This window comes from Macaca nemestrina, chromosome X (genome assembly GCF_043159975.1).
Source record: "Macaca nemestrina isolate mMacNem1 chromosome X, mMacNem.hap1, whole genome shotgun sequence".
Taxonomy (NCBI): Eukaryota; Metazoa; Chordata; class Mammalia; order Primates; family Cercopithecidae; genus Macaca; species Macaca nemestrina.
In genome coordinates this window covers 152,291,074-152,314,835 of record NC_092145.1, presented here as the reverse complement: position 1 = coordinate 152,314,835, position 23,762 = coordinate 152,291,074, and the positions used below count along the sequence as shown (strand labels likewise).

General features: G+C 40.3%; 1 protein-coding gene across 2 annotated transcripts in view; it reads right to left on the bottom strand.

The window, feature by feature from the left end:
* Nucleotides 1-23,762, bottom strand: part of LOC105478101 (anosmin 1) — a 216,462-nt gene that overhangs the window by 91,218 nt on the left and 101,482 nt on the right. For both annotated transcript variants that reach the window (XM_071089005.1, XM_071089004.1), the window contains exon 3: nucleotides 12,189-12,251. In XM_071089005.1, coding sequence (XP_070945106.1) covers nucleotides 12,189-12,251 — 63 coding nt within the window. The remainder of the gene's footprint in view (nucleotides 1-12,188; nucleotides 12,252-23,762) is intronic.

Here is a 23,762-nt window from a genome sequence, read left to right as displayed (position 1 = left end):
TCAATGTGATAACTTTGATGAAATCATTTACTTCCTACAAAGACACAGGTTATAAACACTACTAAAGAAGAAATAGACAACGTGAATAGTCCTATGTCTACTAAAACATGGAAATAATATATAAAAGTCTCAATAAGTAAATAAATAAACTTAATGTTCATACAGGAGCTTCCACTTCTTAGAGAAGATAAATATCAGAATTATTTCTAAGTTCCTCCATGAAAGCTCTACCAACTCAGATAAAAGGAGACTCTCTTCATTCATTGACTCATTTAACTGGAGTACATCATTCTGCTAGTTACATGAGACAGGAAGGCTAAACTTTATTCCTGCTATCATGTTTAGACTGCATTGGGGAATAAAGATAAATCAACAATTATAATTCTGTATCTTGAATAATAAAATAGCGTTTTTCATTTTTATTTATAAAGAACCATTTTCATCTGCTGATTTTTTCTTTTTCTTGTTCCTTTTTTTTTTTTTTTTTTTTTGAAACAGGGTATCATTCTGTCACCTAGGCTGGAACACAGTGGCACGAACATGGCTCACTACAGCCTCGACCTCCTGGGCTCAAGCAATCCTCCTGCCTCAGCCTCCTGTCTAACTGGGACCACAGGTGACCACAGGCATGTGCCACCATGCTTGGCTAACTTTTTTTTATTTTTTATGTTTTGAGGAGATGGGGTCTGACTTTGTTGTCCAGGCCGGTCTTAAACTCCTGGGTTCCAGTGATCCTCCCATCTTGGCCTCCCAAAATTCTGGTATTACAGGTGTGAGCCACTGAGCCTAGCATCACCTGCTGATTTTTAATCATTTTAAGCAATTGCACATTTTCTCCCTATAGAATATCACTGCACAAATCACAGAAGGTTTCACAGAATTGATAGAAAACTTCAAGTGAGTGCTTTTTTGTTGTTTGTTTTTTAAAACAGGGTCTCACTCTGTCACCCTGGCTAGAGTGCAGTAGCACAAACATGGCTCACTGCAGTATCGACCTCTTGGGCTCAAGCAATCCTCCTGCCCCAGCCTCCTGTGTAGCTGGGACCACAGGCATGTGCCACCACAGGCACAAACATGGCTATCCCTAAAATAGGGGGCCCCAGTATCCAAGAAGGACATTCACATACTTGCTACTCAAAGGCTAGGCCTTAGTTCAGCAGCATTAGCATTCACTTGGGAGCTTGCTGGAAATGCAGACTCTCCTGGCCACACCACATACCTTCTGAATACCATATGCCTACCGAACACCATATACCTACTTAATCAGAATCTGCATTAAAGCAGATTCCTAGATGATCTGTGTGCGTGACCAAGTGTGAGAAGGCCAGTTCTGGATCATGCTGGACACCGGAGTTGGCATCTTTGGACGCATGAGTGTCTCCCTCTCCACATTGAAATTTCCTTCGCCCCTAGTTCCTTATTCCAGAAATCAAGTTATCCAGTTTGCGCTCCATGTATCTCTGACTTCACACTCCTGACAGCATTCATTTCCCCTGACATATAAATGTATTCCAGTCTTTCCAAGGTAAAACACAAAATTCACTTTCTCAACTGTGAATTCCCCCTAACCAGAGCCTCCTCTCTCTCCTCTATGCTCTAGAGACAGTCTTAGGGAAAGACTTTAAACTTATAGAAAGAGTTGCATGTATTTGGTCTGAATTTCCTCCTTACATTTTATTCTATAACCCAGAGTTGTATGTGTTACCTACTATTGATCCACAGAAAGTCTCCCACACAGATTTCTAGTGACTTCCTAACTACAAAACTCAGTGAGCCCTTTTAGTCCGCATCTCACTGACCTCCAATACAATTAAAAAGTGTTGACCTTGTCTTCCTCTTTCAAAGTAAAAGTAGCTAATAAATATGTAATGTATGTTATCTTCAGATACTGGTTAAGTGCTTTACATGCATTCAAAAAAATTTTTTTTACTTAAATTTAGTGCTTTTGCAATTTTCATGATGCTCCCCTAACTCCTTATGTGCCTACTTGCCTAGCCCTTCTTTTCGGACTTAGGTATTCAAATTATTCTGAATAATCTCCAGTCTTGGTCCCATAAATTTTCAAAACTCATCAATTCTCCTACGATTGAGTCTAGAATAATTTGATACTCCCCCAAGTAATATAAAAAATCCAATGAAAATTGAGTCTCAGTGCTTAAAAAAGGAAAAAAAGTTTATGTTCCAGAACTATAAAATTTGATACAATGCAGATTGCACCCATCATATGGTGGTTGGCAAAGAAAATCTCATAATAATTATAAAAATTCATAAGCATTCTTCAAAACATTTCCACTCTACTACTACTACACCCCCTAAGTTGAAAAGAAGAAGACTTAGATGAATTCTGCATCTCTTCACTGGTGCCCAAGTAACACCATCCAGAAATACAAGTAACACTTTTATGTGTTACAAAAATGTAAAAGACCAATGTTAATCATTTCTAAAAATAAAAGCCTATTATTTATAATATTAAAAACTTTTTGAAAATTGTCTATGTGGCTGGGCGCGGTGGCTCACGCCTGTAATCCCAACACTTTGGGAGGCTGAGGTAGGTGGATCACGAGGTCAGGAGTTCAAGATCAGCCTGGCCAAGATGGTAAATCCTGTCTCTACTAAAAATACAAAAATTAGCCGGGTGCAGTGGCAGGTGCCTGTAATCCCAGCTACTCAGGAGGCTGAGGCAGGAGAATCGCTTGAACCTGGGGGGCAGAGGTTGCAGTGAGCCGAGATCATGCCATTGCACTCCAGTCTGGGTGACAGAGCAAGAACCCGTCTCAAAAAAAAGAAAAGAAAATTGTCTATGTGTCAGTCACCCCAGCCTCCATCCCTTTGTCTGATCCTTACTCTCAGCTGGTCACCCTGATTCCTTTTTCACTGAGAAAAGTAAAGCATTCAAAAGACAAGTTCCACAGATGCCATTTTCACACCCACCAATGCACTGCATCTGGTCCATTAAAATCCCATGCATCCATGAATTCTCATGCATCTCCTGTCCCAGGACGTAGAAGCTTGCTCCCATTTCAAACCTGCCTCCACACACACACACAATGGTAGACATTGCCATTTAAGGTTATGTGCTTCAGCAATTCCTCCCTTGCTCCTCCAACATCAAATAACCCCTCTCTTCTGAATAATTCCCATCTGCTTGTAAAATATAATTAGTTCTCTACTGTAAAAACAATTAAATGTTTGATTACCTTGTTCACACCTCTTTCCACAATCTCATTTGCGCCCCTCATCACTTTTTTCTACAGTAATGCTCACTGAAACGTTTCTGTACTCCCTCTCTGTTTCCTCCAACCATTTATCTGAAATTCATGCCAATTAGGCATTTTCTTCTGCCACCCAATAACACTGGTCTTGTCAAAGTCCACAGTGAGCTCCCTGTCACAGAATCCAATGATCAAATTTCAAGTCTCCATGCTCTTGCAGCATTTGATGCAACTGATTACCTCTTCCTTGTTGAAAAGCTTTCATCGTTTGGCTATCGGAACATCACACTCCTCTGTGTTTTCTCCCAACGTATTGGCCTCTCTTATATCTCCTTCTTTATCTCCCCGTTCCTCTTATGTTTCTGTGATTCAGAGTTTAACTCATAGACCTGTTTTCTTTCTGTCACCTCATTGAGCTTCATGACTTTAAACAGTACCTTCACGCATGGCATTTGTTCTTTCAGCCTAGAACTCTCACCTAAATTCCAAACTCCTGTGCCTATTTCCCTACAGCGCATCTCATACGGATTTCCATTTGCATCTGAAACATACCAGGCTCAACACCAAACTTCTGGTCTATTCTTTCTCCCCACCTCACCCCCAAAACTATCTGTGTCCGACACATATCCCACATCTCGTACATTCCAGCTTTCTTACCCTAGTTTTTAAGGACAAAAGTTGGCGACACCACTGACTCAACCCTTTCTCCCATTCCTCATGTTGAATCTGTCACCATGACCACTCTGGATTGAGCCACCACTATCTCTCATTTGCTCAGTTGATCAGATTGTACCAAGTAAAAGAAAAAGCCTGAGTGTCTCACCCACTAGACACACTACCGCAGGTCCCATTCTAGTGTTTCTGAAGAATTGACAACTTCCTTAAAAGGAAGTACTCAAGAGCCATACTATAATGCTTGTAGGAAAATATTTCCAAATCGAAAATCTTTGTAATAAAAATTGAGTCCATCTTTCAGTTTGGACATATATCTGTTTAAGAAGAATAGCAACAAAGTTCATCTTTATTTCCCCTTCACAAATATATTCTAACTGCGGAAGCTATTGTTCGGATATGTTAAAGCAAAATATTGCTAAATGGTACTAAATTCTATGTGCTTATCCTTTTCCACCCCAACACACATCTGGGGCATATTATGTCACTTTCACGTTTAGCTTTCATCAGCTTCTTTCAAGACCTTTAACTATTTTACAGACATATCCAGACAGGTACAGGTTCGTTCCAATTCCTACAGGGTTGCATTTAATTATCACTCTAAATTTTAAGACATAAAACCGGTTGTAGAGCACTGAAGAGAGAAAAAGTTTTGAGTGCAAGAAATCCCCACAGGAGAGGCATGTTAACCCTCTTACTTTTCGAGGTCTCTTTTCAGTAGTGTTGGAATATTTCTTTCAGAGCCACGTGAAGGGGCAAGGAGCCCTGTCTTCCTTCTCTCCTTGAGGTGCCATTAATTAACTATGATTTGGCTTGGCACCGTGGCTCATGCCTGTAATCCCAGCACTTTGAGAGGCCGAGGTGGGTAGATCACCTGAAGTTAGCAGTTCAAGACCAGCCTGGCCAACACGGTGAAACCCCGCCTCTACTAAAAATACAAAAATTAGCTGGGCGTGGGGCAGGTGCCTGTAATCCCAGCTACTCGGGAGGCTGAGTCAAGAGAATCGCTTGAACCTGGGAGGCAGAGATTGCAGTGAGCTGAGATCGAGCCACTGCACTCCAGCCTAGGTGACAGAGAGAGACTCTGTCTCAAAAAAAAAATTAAGTATGATTTTAAACCACTAAAACTTCCTTCTCATTTAAGGATAAGCCTGTCCAAGCAGGGATGACTGGGCCAAGAACTTTACATTTGACACAGGCTCATCTTTTATTCCCTGGTGAAGGAAGTAAAACATCATCCTCTGCTCTGTGTGCTGTGACACAGAATAGGTTTAGGAGGGAAACCCTACAATACAGCAGGAAAGAAATGTAACTAGAAGCTACACCACCTGGATTTTAGATCTTATACTCCACTAACCAACCATGTGATCTTGGACAAATAAATTCCTTCTCCTTGTGTATCAGTTTCCTTGTCCATCAAGCTTACCTAATGAAATTCACATCTAACTTCTTCCAAGGACTGTTATGGGAATCAAATCTATAAGCCTGAGAGACATTTCAAAATGCAAAATCGCAAATAAATTACTTGATAATTATATATGTAGTAAAGTGAAAACCTCCTTTTCCTTCCCATTTCCAGGCTGAGAAAGACTGCATATCTCAGGATGCATATTCATCCCAAACAACTTATATTTTTAGCTTTGATTGATCCCTGAAGTCAATAAGGTTTCAGCTTTCTATGACATTAACATGTACTGCATACTTCCAATGTTGACATCCACTGAGTTCTTACTTAGTGTTGAGATTTCATGAATCAGAAACATGAAAGTCAAAGATGGCAGCTGTTTTATCCAATGCCGACGTCCACTGAGTTCTTACTTAGGGTTGAGATGCCATGAATCAGAAACATCAAAATCAAAGATGGGAGCTGTTTCATCCAGCAAGGAAGCAAGTCATAAACAATGATATATCAAGTTTCACCAAAACTAAGATCATTAAGAATGAGAAAGAAATATTGCCATTTAAAATTTAAGATTCCACTGATTGTGAAAAAGGAAAGTTTCAATCTAGGAAAATGTACCTTTTGTATTTGGTTAAAAAAATAGTTTGTCATCATTTGTAAGACTTTTGAAAATAAGAGAACAGGCCGGGTGCAGTGGCTCATGCCTGTAATCCCAGCACTTTGGGAGGCTGAGGTGGGCGGATCACCTAAGGTCAGAAGTTTGAGACTAGCCTGGCCAAGAGGGGGAAATCCCATCTCTACTAAAAATACAAAAATAAGGGGGAGTGGTGACACATGCCTGTAATCCCAGATACTCAGGAGGCTGAGGCAGGAGAATCGCTCGAACCTGGGAGGCAGAGGTTGCAGTGAGCCAAGATCATGCCACTGCATTCTAGTCTGGGCGACAGATCGAGACTCTGTCTCAAAAAAAAAAAAAAAAAAAAAAAAGAAAAGAAAATAAGAGAACAATGATAATGGTTAGTTAATAAACTGAATCTACAAAACAGAATCTATTTGCCTATCTATGTATCTATGATTACATGCCATGTTCCAAAAACTTGATACATGAAAAAAAATCTCATATAATCCAGAGGACTGCTGAAATATCTCACTTTTTTCCTGTTTTGATACAAACATTTAACTTCTTCATTTAAAAAATGACATTTACTGGGCTGGACACGGTGGCTCACGCCTGTAATCCCAGCACTTTGGGAGGCCGAGGCGGGCAGATCACAAGGTCAGGAGATGGAGACCATCCTGGCCAACATGGTGAAACCCCGTCTCTACTAAAAATACAAAAATTAGCCGGGCGTGGTGATGCATGCCTGTAGTCCCAGCTACTCAGGAGTCTGAGGCAGGAGAATTACTTGAACCCGGGAGGCAGAGGTTGCAGTGAGCTGATATTGCACCACTGCACTCCAGCCTGGCAACACAGCAAGACTCCATCTCAAAAAAATAAAAAATAAAAAATAAAAAAAGAAGACATTATTACCTCTGACATCAGCCTAAAAGTAGCAAAAGTAGCAAAAGTTACCTTGCAAATTATAATAAAATAGGTAATCAGATGAGAAGTGAGAGAGATCAGGATATGAGTACGAACTGAACCAATTCTAGGTATGTTATTAATGTGCCTCCAAAAGTCTCCTCCATGTAGGAAAATTTATTTTGTGATTAAAATTACCAAGAACAATGTTTTATGTTTAGAAATGGGTGCTGGTAATACAGATTAAGAAGTAACAATACTCTAAATGGTAAGGTGAGTTTTGTGATATAATTATGACTGTTCTTTGTTTTATTGTTTTTTGTTTTGACACAGGCTCTTACTCTGTTGCCCAGTCTGGACTGCAGTGGCATGATCATAGCTCGCTGCAACCTCGAACTCCTGGCCTCAAGCAATCCTCCTGCCTCGGCTTCCCAAAGTGCAGATATTACAGGCATTAGCCACTGCGCCCAGCCTGTTCTTTTTCTTGGAGCAAGAATTAAAAAACTTTTTCTATAAAGGGCCAGATAATAGATATTTTCAGCTATAAGGGCCATATAATGTTACAACTACTCAATTCTGTTGTTGTAGCACAAAAGCAGCCATGGACAATATGTAAACAAACCAGTGTGGCTGTGTTCCAATAAAGTTTTATTTATAAAACAAGAGGCAGACCAGTTTGCCTTGCGAGTCATGGTTTGCAAACCTATGCCTTAGAAGACAAATAAGCTCAGACTGCCCTGCAAGTAAACATACTGGGCCGAACATGTCTAACAGTGTAATTGTTTCAATTGAAGGATAATGTAATCTAGAGTCCCTTTTGGGTCTGAACTTTTACAAAGGGAAAGCTTGGAGTCATGACAATACGGACTTTGTATGCATTCTTAACAAATAATGTGAGAATGGGGAGAATGAACGGGATTGTATTAGACCTGTCTCCATAAGTGACTAGGCTTAAAAATGCTGAAACAGCCATCAGTGTTTTCAAGGTTCAGCCTACTTCAACACAATAGTCAGATACTTACTGCAAAATAAAACAGATGCAAAAAACACACAGGGACGTAAAAACAATCAAAGCCACTAAAATGGAACATCAAGTCTTGAGTTATTTAACCGTTGGGTTGAAGCAACTCATCAAAGCTCCTCACATTAAATGGCATCTGTTTTCCCCACCTTTCAAGTTTCAATTAACCTTTCCTGCCAGAAGGGATCACAATTCAAACACCTGAGTCCCATTTTAATAAACTGGATTTGGTTCAGAACACCTCACAGTTACCTCAGAGAATGGCAGTTACAGAAACCTGCTCTTGAATTTGAAATTTACAGGAAGAAAGCTTTCAAATTACCTTCAATTATATCTTCCTTCTCAGAGATCAGATGTAAAAATATCAGCCCAGAGTCACTGATATTTAGGGATAACAAATTTATAAAACAAACACCTTGTTCCTCAAGATTCTATAAACAGGTCAGGCGCAGTGGCTCATGCCTATAATCCCAGCAATTTGGGAGGCCAAGGCAGGTGGATCACTTGAGGCCAAGAGTTTGAGAGCTGCCTGGCTAACACAGCAAAACCCCCGTCTCTACTAAAAATGCAAAAATCAGCTGAGCATGGTGGTGCATGCCTATAATTCCAGCTATTTGGGAGGCTGAGGCACGAGAATCACTTGAACCCAGGAGGCGGAGGGTGCAGTGAGCCGAGATCACGCCACTGCAATCCAGCATGGGCAACCGAAAAAAAAAATATTCTATAAATCTATTTTTGTGCCTATAGATGTATAGTTTGTGTATGGAATAGAATAGAAAATTAAAGTTAAGAGCACAACAGTCACTCCACTAGACAGTGTGCTCTAATTGTGTTGACAAGGATTACCAATGTGGGTAAAAATTCAGAATCAATAGTTGATTCAGATACTTCACAGAGCTGTGACCCGCAAGCCTATAACACATAATACAAATCATTGTATTTGTATACAATCATAATACAATATCATTGTGTTGCTTTTGTACAGCTTGATAAGCTCTGTACCATGCACTTACATTCATTATCTATTTTAATAAACACCGTGTAAGATCAATAGGATAAATCCCTCATCTGACAATGAGGTTGAAGACACAGGTTAATTGATTTAACTGAATTCATAGAGTAAGTTGGTTTTGCAGTTAGGATTGGAATCAGGTTACCATCATTCACAGCTGAGATCTTTCATTGAGGAGAAAATAAGCCCCACAAAGGCTGGAATTTTTGCGTGATTTGTTTACTACCACATCACTACCAAACTGCAGGGCACATTACAGGTATTCAAAAAGTTCATGTTGAATCAATGAATGAATAGATATTTTTAAAATATTAACTAAAATAGGAACACAGAAAAGGTAAAAGCAGAACACAGACATGGGATGGCCTCACTCTCTTTATCCTTGCAGCAAATCATCAGTTTTGTTTATTTCTGCTGCGTCTTTTCTATATCTCAAGGGGCCCAAACCCATTATGATCCCTGGTGACTGGCCAAGTGGAGTTGACCAGGAACAACACTTAGATAATCAGTGAGAGGGATAAAAAGACAGGAGTTTTAGACCCAGCCTTTCTACCTGGAGGGTTGGCCGTGGACAAGCCATTCATTTGAGGAGCTTCAACTTCCCAGTCCTTCTTGGCTTCTACACACAACTCTTGGGGACTTACTACCTGCCTTGCTTAACTACAGGAATATGGGAAAGGTCAAGTAAGATTTGGAAGATATTTTACACACAATACATAGTGATGAAGCCATTATTGTCCTAATTCTGCAGTCATTTTCTCAGAATAAGATCCAGAGTGAAACATAGGCAATGGGATTACACTAGTATTTATTTGCTGTAGTGGATGAGGACCAGACCAATGTCTCTGGATCCTTGGAAGAGTTCCCTTTCACCCCCCAGTTCTGTTCAAAGATAATCCATAACACCATTTCATTCTGATGTCGGGGCACCTCTTCTGGCCAAGACCCTTAACTGAGATTTCTTGACTGCCAAAATGGACTCTTTTGACTCATTCTCTACTGTTACCCCCAAACCTTCAGATTCTCCTACTTCTCAAGTCCACTGTCCTTGGAACCCTTGGAACCAGGCAGTCTGCTTGGCCTTGTGTCTGGTTACTTCTCAGCAGAATCCAGGCTGGTACAGGGCCTGTGCCCCCTGTATTCCCTGGGGAAGACAGTCCAGTAAAGCAGATCTTCTCCTTTTTTGCGCTATTGGTGATTTTAGACAGTAGTCCTTCAGGACAACATTACACATTCTTCTAGTAAGGATGACAGAGAGATGAATGGGTAGATATAAGGGTGGATGGCTGGATGGATGAATGGATGGATAGACAGATAAATATATATAGATAATAGATAGATGGATAGATGAATGGATGGATAGATGATGGATGGATGGATGGATGGATAGATGGATGGATGGATAGATGGATGGATGGATGGATGGATAGATGGATTGATGGATAGATGATGGATGGATGGATGGATGGATGGATGGATAGATGGATGGATGGATGGATGGATAGATGGATGGATGGATGGATGGATAGATGGATGGATGGATGGATAGATGGATGGATGGATAGATGATGGATGGATGGATGGATGGATGGATAGATGGATGGATGGATGGATAGATGATGGATGGATGGATGGATGGATGGATGGATGGATAGATGGATGGATGGATAGATGATGGATGGATGGATGGATGGATGGATAGATGATGGATGGATGGATGGATGGATGGATGGATGGATGGATAGATGGATGGATGGATGGATAGATGGATGGATGGATAGATGATGGATGGATGGATGGATGGATGGATAGATGGATGGATAGATGATGGATGGATGGATGGATGGATAGATGGATTGATGGATAGATGATGGATGGATGGATGGATGGATGGATGGATAGATGGATGGATGGATGGATGGATGGATAGATGGATGGATGGATGGATGGATAGATGGATGGATGGATGGATAGATGGATGGATGGATAGATGATGGATGGATGGATGGATGGATGGATGGATAGATGGATGGATGGATGGATGGATAGATGATGGATGGATGGATGGATGGATGGATGGATGGATGGATAGATGATGGATGGATGGATGGATGGATGGATAGATGGATGGATGGATGGATGGATAGATGATGGATGGATGGATGGATGGATGGATGGATGGATAGATGGATGGATGGATAGATGATGGATGGATGGATGGATGGATGGATGGATAGATGGATGGATGGATGGATGGATAGATGATGGATGGATGGATGGATGGATGGATGGATGGATAGATGGATGGATGGATAGATGATGGATGGATGGATGGATGGATGGATAGATGATGGATGGATGGATAGATGGATGGATGGATGGATGGATGGATAGATGGATGGATGGATGGATGGATAGATGATGGATGGATGGATGGATAGATGATGGATGGATGGATGGATGGATGGATGGATAGATGGATGGATGGATAGATGATGGATGGATGGATGGATGGATGGATAGATGATGGATGGATGGATAGATGGATGGATGGATGGATGGATAGATGGATGGATGGATGGATAGATGGATGGATGGATAGATGATGGATGGATGGATGGATGGATGGATGGATAGATGGATGGATGGATGGATGGATAGATGATGGATGGATGGATGGATGGATGGATAGATGGATGGATGGATAGATGATGGATGGATGGATGGATGGATGGATGGATGGATAGATGGTAGACGGATGGATGTATTGATAGATGGATGGATAGCTGGCCAGCTGGCTAGCTGGCTGGCTGGCCGGCTGGAGAGATGAACAGATAGATACTAATCTAACTGATAGTTAGGTGAAGTAAGGTACCTCTCTCCTGTACAGTGAACAGCGGGCGAGCATTCTGCCCAGGATATGAGGAGGAACCCCAAGGGGGAACAAAGAGATGAAAATATTTGAGAAACACCATTAGTAATAATACGAGTCTCTTCTCCCAAATGGCATGAATACTTCAAAAGCATGTAAAAACTGCTCAGAATAGCTATGATATAAGGTGAGAGGGTAGTGACAATCGATACCTTTAGAAAGCTTGTAGTCTTCCATCTATGCATCATAAATTTGTTTTTGTCTGGTTAGCCAATAATGCAAGCAGTGGGTAGCCAGGTTTTAAGAAGGTTTTAAGAAGCCAGGTTTTTACATGAATTTACATATACCCACACACACCTGCAGTTAATGAACTCCCCAAGCTGCAGAAGAATAAGAGGGCCATTCATTCCCATGACCCACATAAGCATAGTCAGATTTGGGTCAAGTGTTTTAAGTATCACTGACGGTCTCCTACCTCACAAAAGCTTTGGCACTGGTGTTTCCTCAGGTCCCCGGATTCCTTGCAGGGCTCCAGACACTGGAAGAGAGGAACAATAAAAATAAATAAAACATGGAAACAAAGAAACAAAGCTGAGAGGAAAAAAGAATTCACCTGTGATTGTTGCTTTTCAATGCTCGTTTATTCGGGTTAGTTTAGAAAACCAAAGAATCAGCTGCTTTTTTAAACTGGGTATAATACGAATCTGAGCAAAAGCATCATTACAGAAAGCAAACCAAAAAATGTATTTCAACACAATTGAAAAGGAAAAGTTACAGCGCCTGTCATTGACTTACAGGAAAAGTAATGATTGTCACCATCAGCTGGAGGAATTGGGGTAAGAAATATTTTCTATTCAGTAAGAAATACTTTCTTTTCCTTTTTTTTTTTTTTTGAGACAAAGTCTTGCTCTTGTCCTCAGGCTAGAGTGCGATGGTGCGATCTCGGTTCACTGCAACCTCCACCTCCCAGGTTCAAGTGATTCTTCTACCTCAGCCTCCCAAGTAGCTGGGATTACAGGCGCACGCCACCATACCGGGCTAATTTTTGTACTTTTAGTACAGACAGGGTTTCACCATGTTGGCCAGGCTGGTCTTGAACTCCTGACCTCAGGTGATCTGCCCTCCTCAGCCTCCCAAAGTGTTGGGATTACAGCGTGAGCCACTGCGCCCAGCCAAGAAATACTTTCTAAAGGTTGTTTCAGAGGAAATTTTTCTCATAAAACTTAATATTACATTTCCTTTAAATTAGCAGCACAGGGCTATTTTTTTGTATACTCTTCTACAAGTAATTAAGTGAAAACGCATTGTATTAAATTTATGTCTGTATGTATGTGCACATATGTATTGTTAACTTGTATCCTTATCTCAATGAATTCAACAGCATTCAGATACATCCAGTTTAATCACTCCATTAAAATACACTGAATAAATCTGTTAGATTATGACATGAGAGTCTCATAACAGAAAACGAGGTTTCCTTAAACATACATGCATATAACTTATTACTATATACATTCCAATAAATCAAAGACACTAGCCAGACTCCAATATTGGTTCAAGAACGATTGTAACAATAAACAGTAAGATTGCTGGATAAACAAATTATATACACATATAATATAGTTTATTACTAATACATAGTATATATATTATATATATACATGATATATAAAATATATATAGTCTGAGGCCAGGTGTGGTGGCTCAAGCCTGTAATCCCAGCACTTTGGGAGGCTGAGGTGGGCAGATCACTTGGGGCCAGGAGTTTGAGACCAGCCTGGCCAACAAAGTGAAACCCGGCTCTACCAAAAAATACAAAAATTAGCCTGGTGTTGTGGCGCCCGCCTGTAGTCCCAGTTACTCAGAAGACTGAGGCAGAAGAATCGCTTTAACCCAGGAGGCGGAGGTTGCAGTGAGCCAAGTTCGGGCCACTGCACTCCAGCCTGGGTGACGGAGCAAAACTCTGTCTCAAAAATAAAAATAAAGTATATATAGTGTGTACATATGGGATGTCTGTGTGTGCCTGATTGATAGTAGCCAGGTCTCATGGTTGAAAAAAAAAATGTTACATTCATATGCATGGAAACTTGATTCTCAAAATTATATTTCATGCAAGTTGTAATTTTAAACATTAATAGTCATATATAGTCAGATGTCAGTCATCTAAATATAGGCATAGCCCTAGCCCTCATACATTCATGGTTATTTTATCTATATTATTTCTATTTCATTATTGAAGAATTTTCCAATGACAGAAAAAATTCTCAGTTAAATTTCAGACATGTATAATGTAGAGTTCCGGATATATGGTGAAGCAATACTACTTTTTCACTCTATTTTCTAGTACTCTCCTCCATGTTTTAAAATACAGATATAGTTAGAAGATACACTGGAAGACTCTATGAAGAAAGTTAATTTTCAATATTTATTGCCATTTTTTAATCAAATATATGTATGAAATCAACTGCCCCTGTGCCAACTGTCAATTCTTTATAACAATAATGCTCAAAGTGCGATCAATTACTGATATTATGGGCACCCCTTGGAGTTTGTGTGAAATGAAAACTCATGGGCCACATTCTCTACCTACAGTCCGAATCTCTGGGACCATGGCCTAGGAATCTCTTCTTAACAAGTTCTACTGAAAATTCTGATGCTTACTAAACTTTAAAAAGAACTGCCATCAATTTGATGTTTGCATTTAACAGTCTTTATGGAATAAATGCTCGTTGGATGTTTCTTGAGTGAAATGACAAAGACTTACCTTGCAAGTAGCTGAATCTCTGCCTGTGAACAATCCCCAGACCATTACTGTTTGGAGTAATGTCTCTTTCTTGCTTCATATAAGTGTCATTAAGAACATATATTTCTCATAAAAATATTTTAGATTTCATAAGTAATGTTGCATATGAACATTTTTAATTATTTTAATTTTTTTAAAAAAACTTGAGCTCTTTAACAATTCTTTTCTAAGACATATATGAGCCTGTCCCAAGTTACAGTGCTTACTTCTCTCAAGCATGTTCAAAAACAAAATTTTCACCAATATAGTAATTATAAAAGTAAAACAATTTTAATAGAAATTAAACATTGTTTAAAAACTTACCTAACTTACTTATCTCATGATTTCCTTAAAGAACCAGTTTTTTGTTTCCTACGGCTACATCAATGCTTTGTCCTCAAAACTCTTGTTACTTATTTTTTCTAGACATTTGCTTCAAGGCAAAAATGTTTAGTAGTTATTTAATAAGTATGCTAATACCTAATTCTTCATCAAGACCATTTGAAATGAATACATGACACTCTTGCCACTTGCAAGTTAAGTCTTTATCATTTCACTCAAGAAACACTCAACAAACATTTATTCCATAAAGAAACTGTTAAATGCTATTGTTGGAACCGAACTGTCGATTCCTTCCTGGGCAGGGGTCGCCGCGAAGGATCACCGACACGAGATTCACAGCAGAGAGTTATTTATTACTAGCGCGCTAGGGTCCCAAGCTCTAAGTTGGCCCTGGGATCCTGACTGCTTGTTACAGGCTGTTTATATAGGCAAACACAAGTTCAAACACAGCTTAGGGCGCGAAATTCAAACAAAGCTTTAGGCGCGTGGTAATTGGGTCTGTCTATGGCCTGAGCAAGGTGTCTTGTTCTAATTGGTTAGAGCAGGACCTTATGAGGTTTCTTCCTGGAGTTGTTGATTCCGGGAACTTCGAGGCAGGGTGGGACCCCCGGAATTGGCAGGGTGGGACCCCATGAGGTTGTTTCCTGGAATTGGCAGGGTGGGACCCTATCAGGGTGGGACCCTATCGAGGCAGGGTGGGACCCTATCCAGAGCCACCTGGTGTTAATTTTTTTAAGTTCTTTTTTTATGAGGCCTAGTTTCTAAGTTTTATGCGGCCTAGTTTCACTATGTGGCTAACAGTGTCTGAAAATAAGCATGTGATTTTTGTTTTCTCTCATTGCAAAAAATATAAATTATGAAAACATGCTGCTACATGTGTACACAGTTGCATTTTCACAACTATAGACATCGGTGCACAAAAAATCTCAAGTCTTTGAAATCTCCATAATCCCACATAACCATTGTCCTGAGAGCTTGTGGAATAGTCAAATACCTTATACAAAACAAATACCATTTACAAAAACAGGCATATTTCTGGAATGCTAATCAAAGCAATGCACAACACACTTGTTTTGCTATTAATCCAAAAGCTCTGCCAAGTCTAGCATCAGTATATATAATTCATTTAAAGCTCTATTTTAATTGCATTCCTGCTTCAGATCTAATAACTAGTAATCAGCAGTATCTAAAGACATTTTTCAAAATGTTATTAATGACAGCCAACATCTTCTTTTAGTAATCCTCCATGAAATCTCTCTGACAAGCACAACCTATATACGATCATCTGAGTAAATGTTTGCAGGATAAGTTTGCCTAAAGTCTATTTCTTTATAATACTCTGGCCAGTAAGAAAAAAGATTTCAACAAAAGCTAAAGTGTTGCAGGAGAAAACAACAATGACACACTTTCTCTCATACTTCATGTAGAACAAAAAACTTCCATTTTTCCAAGCAATTAAAAAGAAAAAAAGTATGTCAAAAGACTGCAGCCCTGCCAGAGGTGTTAGAACCTGAAGGACTCTATCTTGAACAGGGGCTGGGTAAAATGAAGCCAAGAACTGCTAGGCTGCATTATCAGGAGGTCAGGCATTCTTAGTCACAGGATGAGCTAGGAGGTCGGCAGGACTAGTTTCACAAGATACAGGTCACAAAGACCCCACTGATGAAACAGGACGCAGTAAAGAAGCCAGTTAAAACCCACCAAAACCAAGATGGCAAATGAAAGCAACCTCTGGTTGTCCATGTGCTCATTATGCACTAATTATAAGGCATTAGCTTGCTAAAAGAAACTCCCACCAGCGCCATGACAGTTTACAAGTGCCATGGCAATGTCCAGAAGCTACCCTATATGGTCTAAAAAGGGGAGGAACCCTCAGTTCCAGGAATTCCCCACCCCTTTCCCAGAAAATTCATATATAATCCACCCCTTATTTAGCATATGATCTAGAAATAATGGTAAGTTTACTCAGTCAAGCAGCCCACGCCATTGCTCTGCCTATGGCACAGCCACCCTTTTATTCCTTTAATTTCTTAATAAAATTGCTTTCACTTTACTCTGTAGCCTTGCTCTTGAATTCCTTCCTGCATGAAGCCAAGAACCCATGTGGCCTCCCAGACTGAACCCCAATTTTGGGGTTTACCGTGTGACAACCCCATATATCTCTTCCACAAGAGGAGTGATTATGAGAGAAATACTACTTCCAGGAGACAACTGCTTTAGAATCTATTACATAAACTCATAGAGGCACCATGATCATGTACTACCTAAAACTATCCAAAAGAGTAACCAAAGTTTATATTTTTAGCAAAGGTTTTAGGCTTTCAAGTTTTAGGATGATAGACTAAAATCATTTCTTCTGAGGCTACTGCTTCAATTCCAATGAAGAAACACTTTAAATTTCAAAGAAAAATATGTAGATTGAGAGAGCTAATCGCATATGTCATCATTTGGCAGGTAGATAGCAAGTATGTTTCTACTTAACCTAGAAACTTTACAGATTATGGACTATTTTAAAAACTGTTTGTCTAATGGAGCCTCATCACAACACATCTATAGAAGTATGTAAAATTATGCACTATTGGCTGGGAATGGTGACTCACGTCTGTAACCCCAGCACTTTGGGGGGCTGAGACGAGATGATCTCTTGAGCCCAGAAGTTCAAGACCAGACTGGGCAACATAGTGAGACTTTGTCTCCACTAAAAATAAAAAAAAATTAGCTGGGCATGGGAGTCTGCACCTGTAGTCCCAGATATTCTGGAGGCTGAGGTGGGAGGATCACTTAAGCCTTGAAGTTTGAGACTACAGAGTACACCACTGCACTCTGCAGCCTGGGTAACAGAGTAAGACCCTGTCTCAAAAAAAAAAAAAAAAGGCAATTATTCTTACATTTTAGAGAGGAAATATTGAAGTTAAGACAAGTTAAGGAAACAAAGCTAGTGGCTCTGGGAGGGACTGGGGCAATTGGGATTGAACCCATCTTTAGCACACTCAAAGAAAGGGTATTTTCCATGATAAAGCACTTTATGCCACTTGCTACAGGGGATTCATGAGACAATGTATATAAAAGATACCTGTACACTGAAAAGTACTTTGCAAATCCATAGGATTAGTAAACTATGATATTCTCAGACCTCTCTGGGATTCAGTTCCAGAATGCCCTAGGTGTTACGCATTCCAAGATCTTCATATAAGCACAACCAATAAGACTATTTCATGTCACAGAGAAAGACCTCCAACTCATGAGTGGAAGTACTGATCAACAAGGAAATTGTGGATACTAATTTGGTGAATCACCATCTGGCCGGTTTAGCACCAAATTCCATACTTTACATTTAACCAAACACTTTCATAAAAGGACAGCAGAAGAAATGTTCTTACCAAAACAGCCATCACAATAAATTCTAAAGCAAAAAAGGTTCACACAAAATTCAAAATTTTACATTGCCCAATAATCAACCAGTAGAACTCATGATCAGGTTATGCTAAATGACTAGAACCCAAAACAAAGCAAACAGCAGGTCCATAGATTTCAATCTGTTCAAATTAGCAACAAATTAGCTAAATCAACAAATATGGATTAATATTTCCTATGTACAAAGTACTTATCTAGTCACCAAGATGGGGGAAAATGTGGCATGATTCATTCTGCCCTGAGGGAGTGTAGAATCTCTTATGGGAGAAAAATATGTAGTTAAGTAAGTCTGCATCAGTGAAGCATAAAATAAATGAGTTAAGAACAAATGCTGGCCAGGCGCGGTGGCTCACGCCTGTAATCCCAACATTTTGGGAGGGTGAGGTGGGCGGATCATTTGAAGTTGAGAGTTCGAGACCAGCCTGACCAACATGATGAAACCCTGTCTCCACCAAAAAATACAAAAATTAGCCAGGTGTGGTGGCAGGCACCTGTAACCCCAGCTACTTGGGAGGCTGAGGTGGGAGAAATGCTTGAACCTGGGAGCTGGAAGTTGCAGTGAGCTGAAATTGTGCCACTACACTACAGCCTGGGTGACACAGTGAGCCTCCATCTCATAAATAAATAAATAAACAAATAAAACAAACAAAAAAAGTCATAAGAAATGAAAAAAAAAGGATATGTATTTTCTTTTCTTTTCTTTTTTTTTTTTGTGAGCAACATGGCTGTTTATTTCACCTGGGTGCAGGTGGGCTGAGTCTGAAAAGAGTCAGCGAAGGGAGATAAGTGTGGGGCCATTTTATAGGATTTGGGTAGGTAAAGGAAAATTACTGTCAAAGGGGGGTTGTTCTCTGGCGGGCAGGAGTGGAGGTTACAAGGTGCTCAGTGGGGCAGCTTTTTGAGCCAGGATGAGCCAGGAAGATGAATTTCACAAGATAATATCATTGCTTAAGGCAAGGACAGGCCATTTTCACTTCTTTTGTGGTGGAATGTCATCAGTTAAGGCGAGGCAGGGCATTTGCACTTCTTTTGTGATTCTTCAGTTACTTCTGGCCATCTGGGCTTATACGGGCAAGTCACACAGGATGCAATGGCTTGGCTTGGGCTCAGAGGCCTGACATTCCTGCAGTCTGATTTAAAATTGGTGAGATGTTCCTTGGGCTGGTTGGTCTGAGGACCAGAGGTCATAGGTGGATCTTTCTCACGGAACAAAGAGCAGGAGGACAGGGGATTGATCTCCCAAGGGAGGTCCCCGATCCGAGTCACGGCACCAAAATATGCGCGTCTGTGTGAAGAGACCACCAAACAGGCTTTGTGTGAGCAACATAGCTGTTTATTTCACCTGGGTGCAGGCGGGCTGAGTCCGAAAAGAGTCTGCCAGGATATGTATTTTCATAGAGGATCATTGAAAACAACTTCATAGAACTAGGGACCCATAAATCAGCTTAGAAGGGTGACTGTGGGCCGGGCGCGGTGGCTCACACCTGTAATCCCAGCACTTTGGGAGGCCAAGGCAGGCGGATCACGAGGTCAGGAGATCGAGACCATCCTGGCTAACACAGTGAAACCCTGTCACTACTGAAAATCCAAAATCTAGCTGGGCGTGGTGGCGGGCACCTGTAGTCCCAACTACTCGGGAGACTGAGGCAGGACAATGGCGTGAACCCGGGAGGTGGAGCTTGCAGTGAGCAGAGATCGTGCCACTGCCCTCCAGCCTGGGCGACACAGTGAGACTCCGTCTCAAAAAAAAAAAAAAAAAAAAAAGAAGGGTGACTGTGACTAGGATTTGACCAGCTGTAAGTAAATTTGGGATGAGGATAATATTGAATGTATGGATTGGGGAGTATGGTGTGTGATTGCTAGTAGGAGAAAATACATAGCAGAAAACAAGGTTGGAAGGATAGCCCTTGGATTCAATGAGGAGCCACTGACACACTCAGAATGAACTGTTTGCTCCAACTTGTGTTTATGAAGACTTGGGTGTTGGAATAGAGGATGGATTAGAGAGGTGAGACATTGCAGTGAATTAAACCAGAGCAAAAGTCTTTACAACATCTTTCAATCTTCTCTCTGCCATTTCTAGTGTCAATATGCCACCAGGGTGTCAGAGGACATTGGGTGAAAGGAGGAAAAGGATGTTAACCTATGAAAGGGAATATGGAAGTGCAATCCCATCAACATAGTCACCAATTGTTTTGAGAAGTGGGGATGAGAGAAATCAAATGGGGAAAGGCACCAAAGTTTCCAATCTAGATCTCAAGGGAAGTGATGGTGTCACCAAGATCAAGGAAGAAGGAGAAACAAGTATGGGGAAAGATATGGAACTGAGTGCTTAACACAACGAGTTAGAGGTGTCCAGGGAACGTACAAGGAGGGTTGTCCAACAAGCTATTGAAATTGTGGATATGCAGTTTAGGATAAAGGTTAAAGTTAATGATGGCATTATAAGTTTCTTTTGTCTTTCTCTCTTCATTAATTTATTCCTTTTACAACCATTTCCTGAGTTCTAACTATAACCACAGTATCATGCTAAGTGATGGGTCCACTGCTAAATCTATGAACCACACAAGGGACTGACTTCAAGGACCTTACAGTCTCTAGAAAGATCAAGGCAGCATGTACATTTACAAGCAAACATTGAAGATACAGATAGAGAAGAGGTACAGAAAAAATTAAATTGGAGTGTCAAAAATTTTAGGAGTTGGGCTATGTGAAAACTAGAATGGCAACCTGTATGAGATTTCATGGTTTAGTAAAGTTTTTTTTTCTTTAATCTGTTTTGTTCTCTCCTTATGTGTTTGTGCTTCAAAATGAGGTGATTGGAACATGTTAGAAGGCAGAAAAAAAAAAAAAAAGGATCAAATGGAGGAAGTCTGACTGAAGATCAGGATGATTGAAGATGTAGAAGAAGTAGGAAATTATCAATTGACCGAGGTCCCAGAGACTGTTGTAGGGGTTACAATATGAAAACAATGAATTTTTAGAGAGGCAACATATCACTCATATCATTGAACCCAACCCTATACAGCTTCCAGATTTGAGAACGGAAACATTTTCACAGAGGCAATGGCCAAGTGGTAGGGTTTAGATCCATGGCTCTGCCTAGGACTGGACATGAATGTACAGTTTCACTCCAGCTTAGAGGATGTAAGAGTTTGGATGTAGAGAAATGTGACAATGATCATGTGGCATGTTGATAACCTGTGCGAATAAGCCACAGGTTTCCAATATGGTGGGAAGGCACTGATGTTTAGATGTGTGTGCCTTCATGGATGCAATTCTGGTGGCTGGGCTTTAGTAGTCTTGAATGGATAGATAAGTTAGGCCACTTCCCAGGTGAGGGACTCAGAAAGTCATGATTCTAGCCAAGTCTGAAGGTAACAGAAAGAGCACTGAGTTTTAGATTTGGACTGACCCAGAGGAGAATCCCTCATCTACCTTATGCTAAATGATTTTTTCCCATTCAGGTTTTATTTTAGCCTCTTTAAACTATAGGTTTCTGATACATAAAAGAGTGAAAAAATATTTGCTCAGGTGGACTTTTTTCAAATGAAATTTATAAAGACCACCTTTTAAGGTGTCTACACATAGTAGGTACTTAGTGAATCTAGTTCTCTTCCATTTCTAGAGGACCAATAAGAAGACTTTATTTTATAGTTCTTTCATATTTCCCTAATGCCTACCTACATTTTCCCTTTTAATTGGAAAAGAAATTCAAATTTCTCTTAATTCCAGTCTCTCAAGCATGTTGTAATAATTGTTTTTTAAAGTGCCAAATTTCTTGCCCACATTTCCAAAAGCTAAGATTGAGTGGGGTGGTAATATTCTGTGTGTGGCCAGAACGTGGAATGAGAAGGGATATCCTGAGACCAGAGCACAGTACCTGTTCTTTCACAAAAGTATTTTCTATTGAATAATTTAAAAATCAAATAATGCTTTATACTTAATTTTGTCTGGAGTATTGCCTAGATATAAGGAATAAGCCTTGGGGTTCTAAAAAATAAAAATAAAAAAATAAAAAACACCTCCAACTTTTTATTTTATATGGGTATACATTCATATCATATAACAATGTTATCTACAAAAGTTTACAAAGACCATTTCTGTTTTCTGAATTAATGGCAGCAAGTTTCTCTAAAAAGCTGTAGACCTGCTTTTTAGATGAAAGCTGTATTTTTTCTCCCAAATATATTTCCTAAAATATGTGCACCCTACTGCCTTTAGAAGTATTCATGGCCTCCCTCCAGCTCTAAATTGGTACTGTATAGAAATTGTTACAATCCTGTGTGTTGAAAAGTACACTGTGTCTTGCTAAAATAATGAAATCTTTTGGCAGACAGCCCTCTGAAGTGCAGTTGAACAATCATTGCAGCCTCAACCACAGAGGATTAGCATGCCAGCCCAGCACAACAGCATCAGGCCTGAGACGGTTCACATCACAAATCAACTTGCTCTGAAACATCCGAAAGGTAATGAGTCTCTCACTGCGAAGCTTATCAGGAAACATGGGCCTCATTTTATCACAACTACTTTTTCACAACAAAGGCAGTCCTTTGAGTTTCAGGGGAAGTGTTTAGAAACTACATAACTAAATGAGAGGAAAGCAATTACTCAAGGTAGTTATTATCAGAAAACCATACTCTCAATGTAATTCTTTTTCACTTAAATGATACCATCATGCATATCATTAAGTTTCTTGAAGTAGACAAAGTCATGGAGTTCTGTTACCTGGAAGACAAAGCACACCTTCTTTGCATTCTTATATTTCAACCGCAATCTTCTTTTTTTTTTTTTCTTTTTTTTTTTTTTGAGACGGAGTCTCACCTTGTCACCCAGGCTGGAATGCAGTGGCCGGATCTTAGCTCACTGCCAGCTCCACCTCCCGGGTTTACGCCATTCTCCTGCCTCAGCCTCCCGAGTAGCTGGGACTACAGGCGCCCGCCACCACGCCCGGCTAGTTTTTTTGGTATTTGTTTAGTAGAGACGGGGTTTCACTGTGTTAGCCAGGATGGTCTCGATCTCCTGACCTCGTGATCCGCCCGTCTCGGCCTCCCAAAGTGCTGGGATTACAGGCTTGAGCCACCACGCCCGGCCTTCAACCGCAATCTTCTAATATGGCATTTTTAGTACAGTATTGAAGCTTCAAATAGTATTCCCATGGTCACTGCTCAAATTTAAAAGATACTAATTATGAAGAGAAAGTGCTAACTTTCCAGTGTAGAAACCTAGCAGAGCGCACCTTAACTAAAGGATCAAAGACACTGCCTCCAAGAATGGGGGAAAAATGCAAAACCAAACTCGGGTGTCCCCTGAAAGGATGCACTAGCAAGGACTCAGCATCTCACAGCACCAGGATTCCTGCCCATTACAGAGAACCTGAATCTAACCAAGAGGAAATACCGAACAATCTACAAAGCAATTAGCCTCTAGTCTTCAAACATATCAATGTCCTGAAAGACAAAGAAAGACTGAGGAATGATTCCAGACCAAAGTAGACTAAATATACATGAC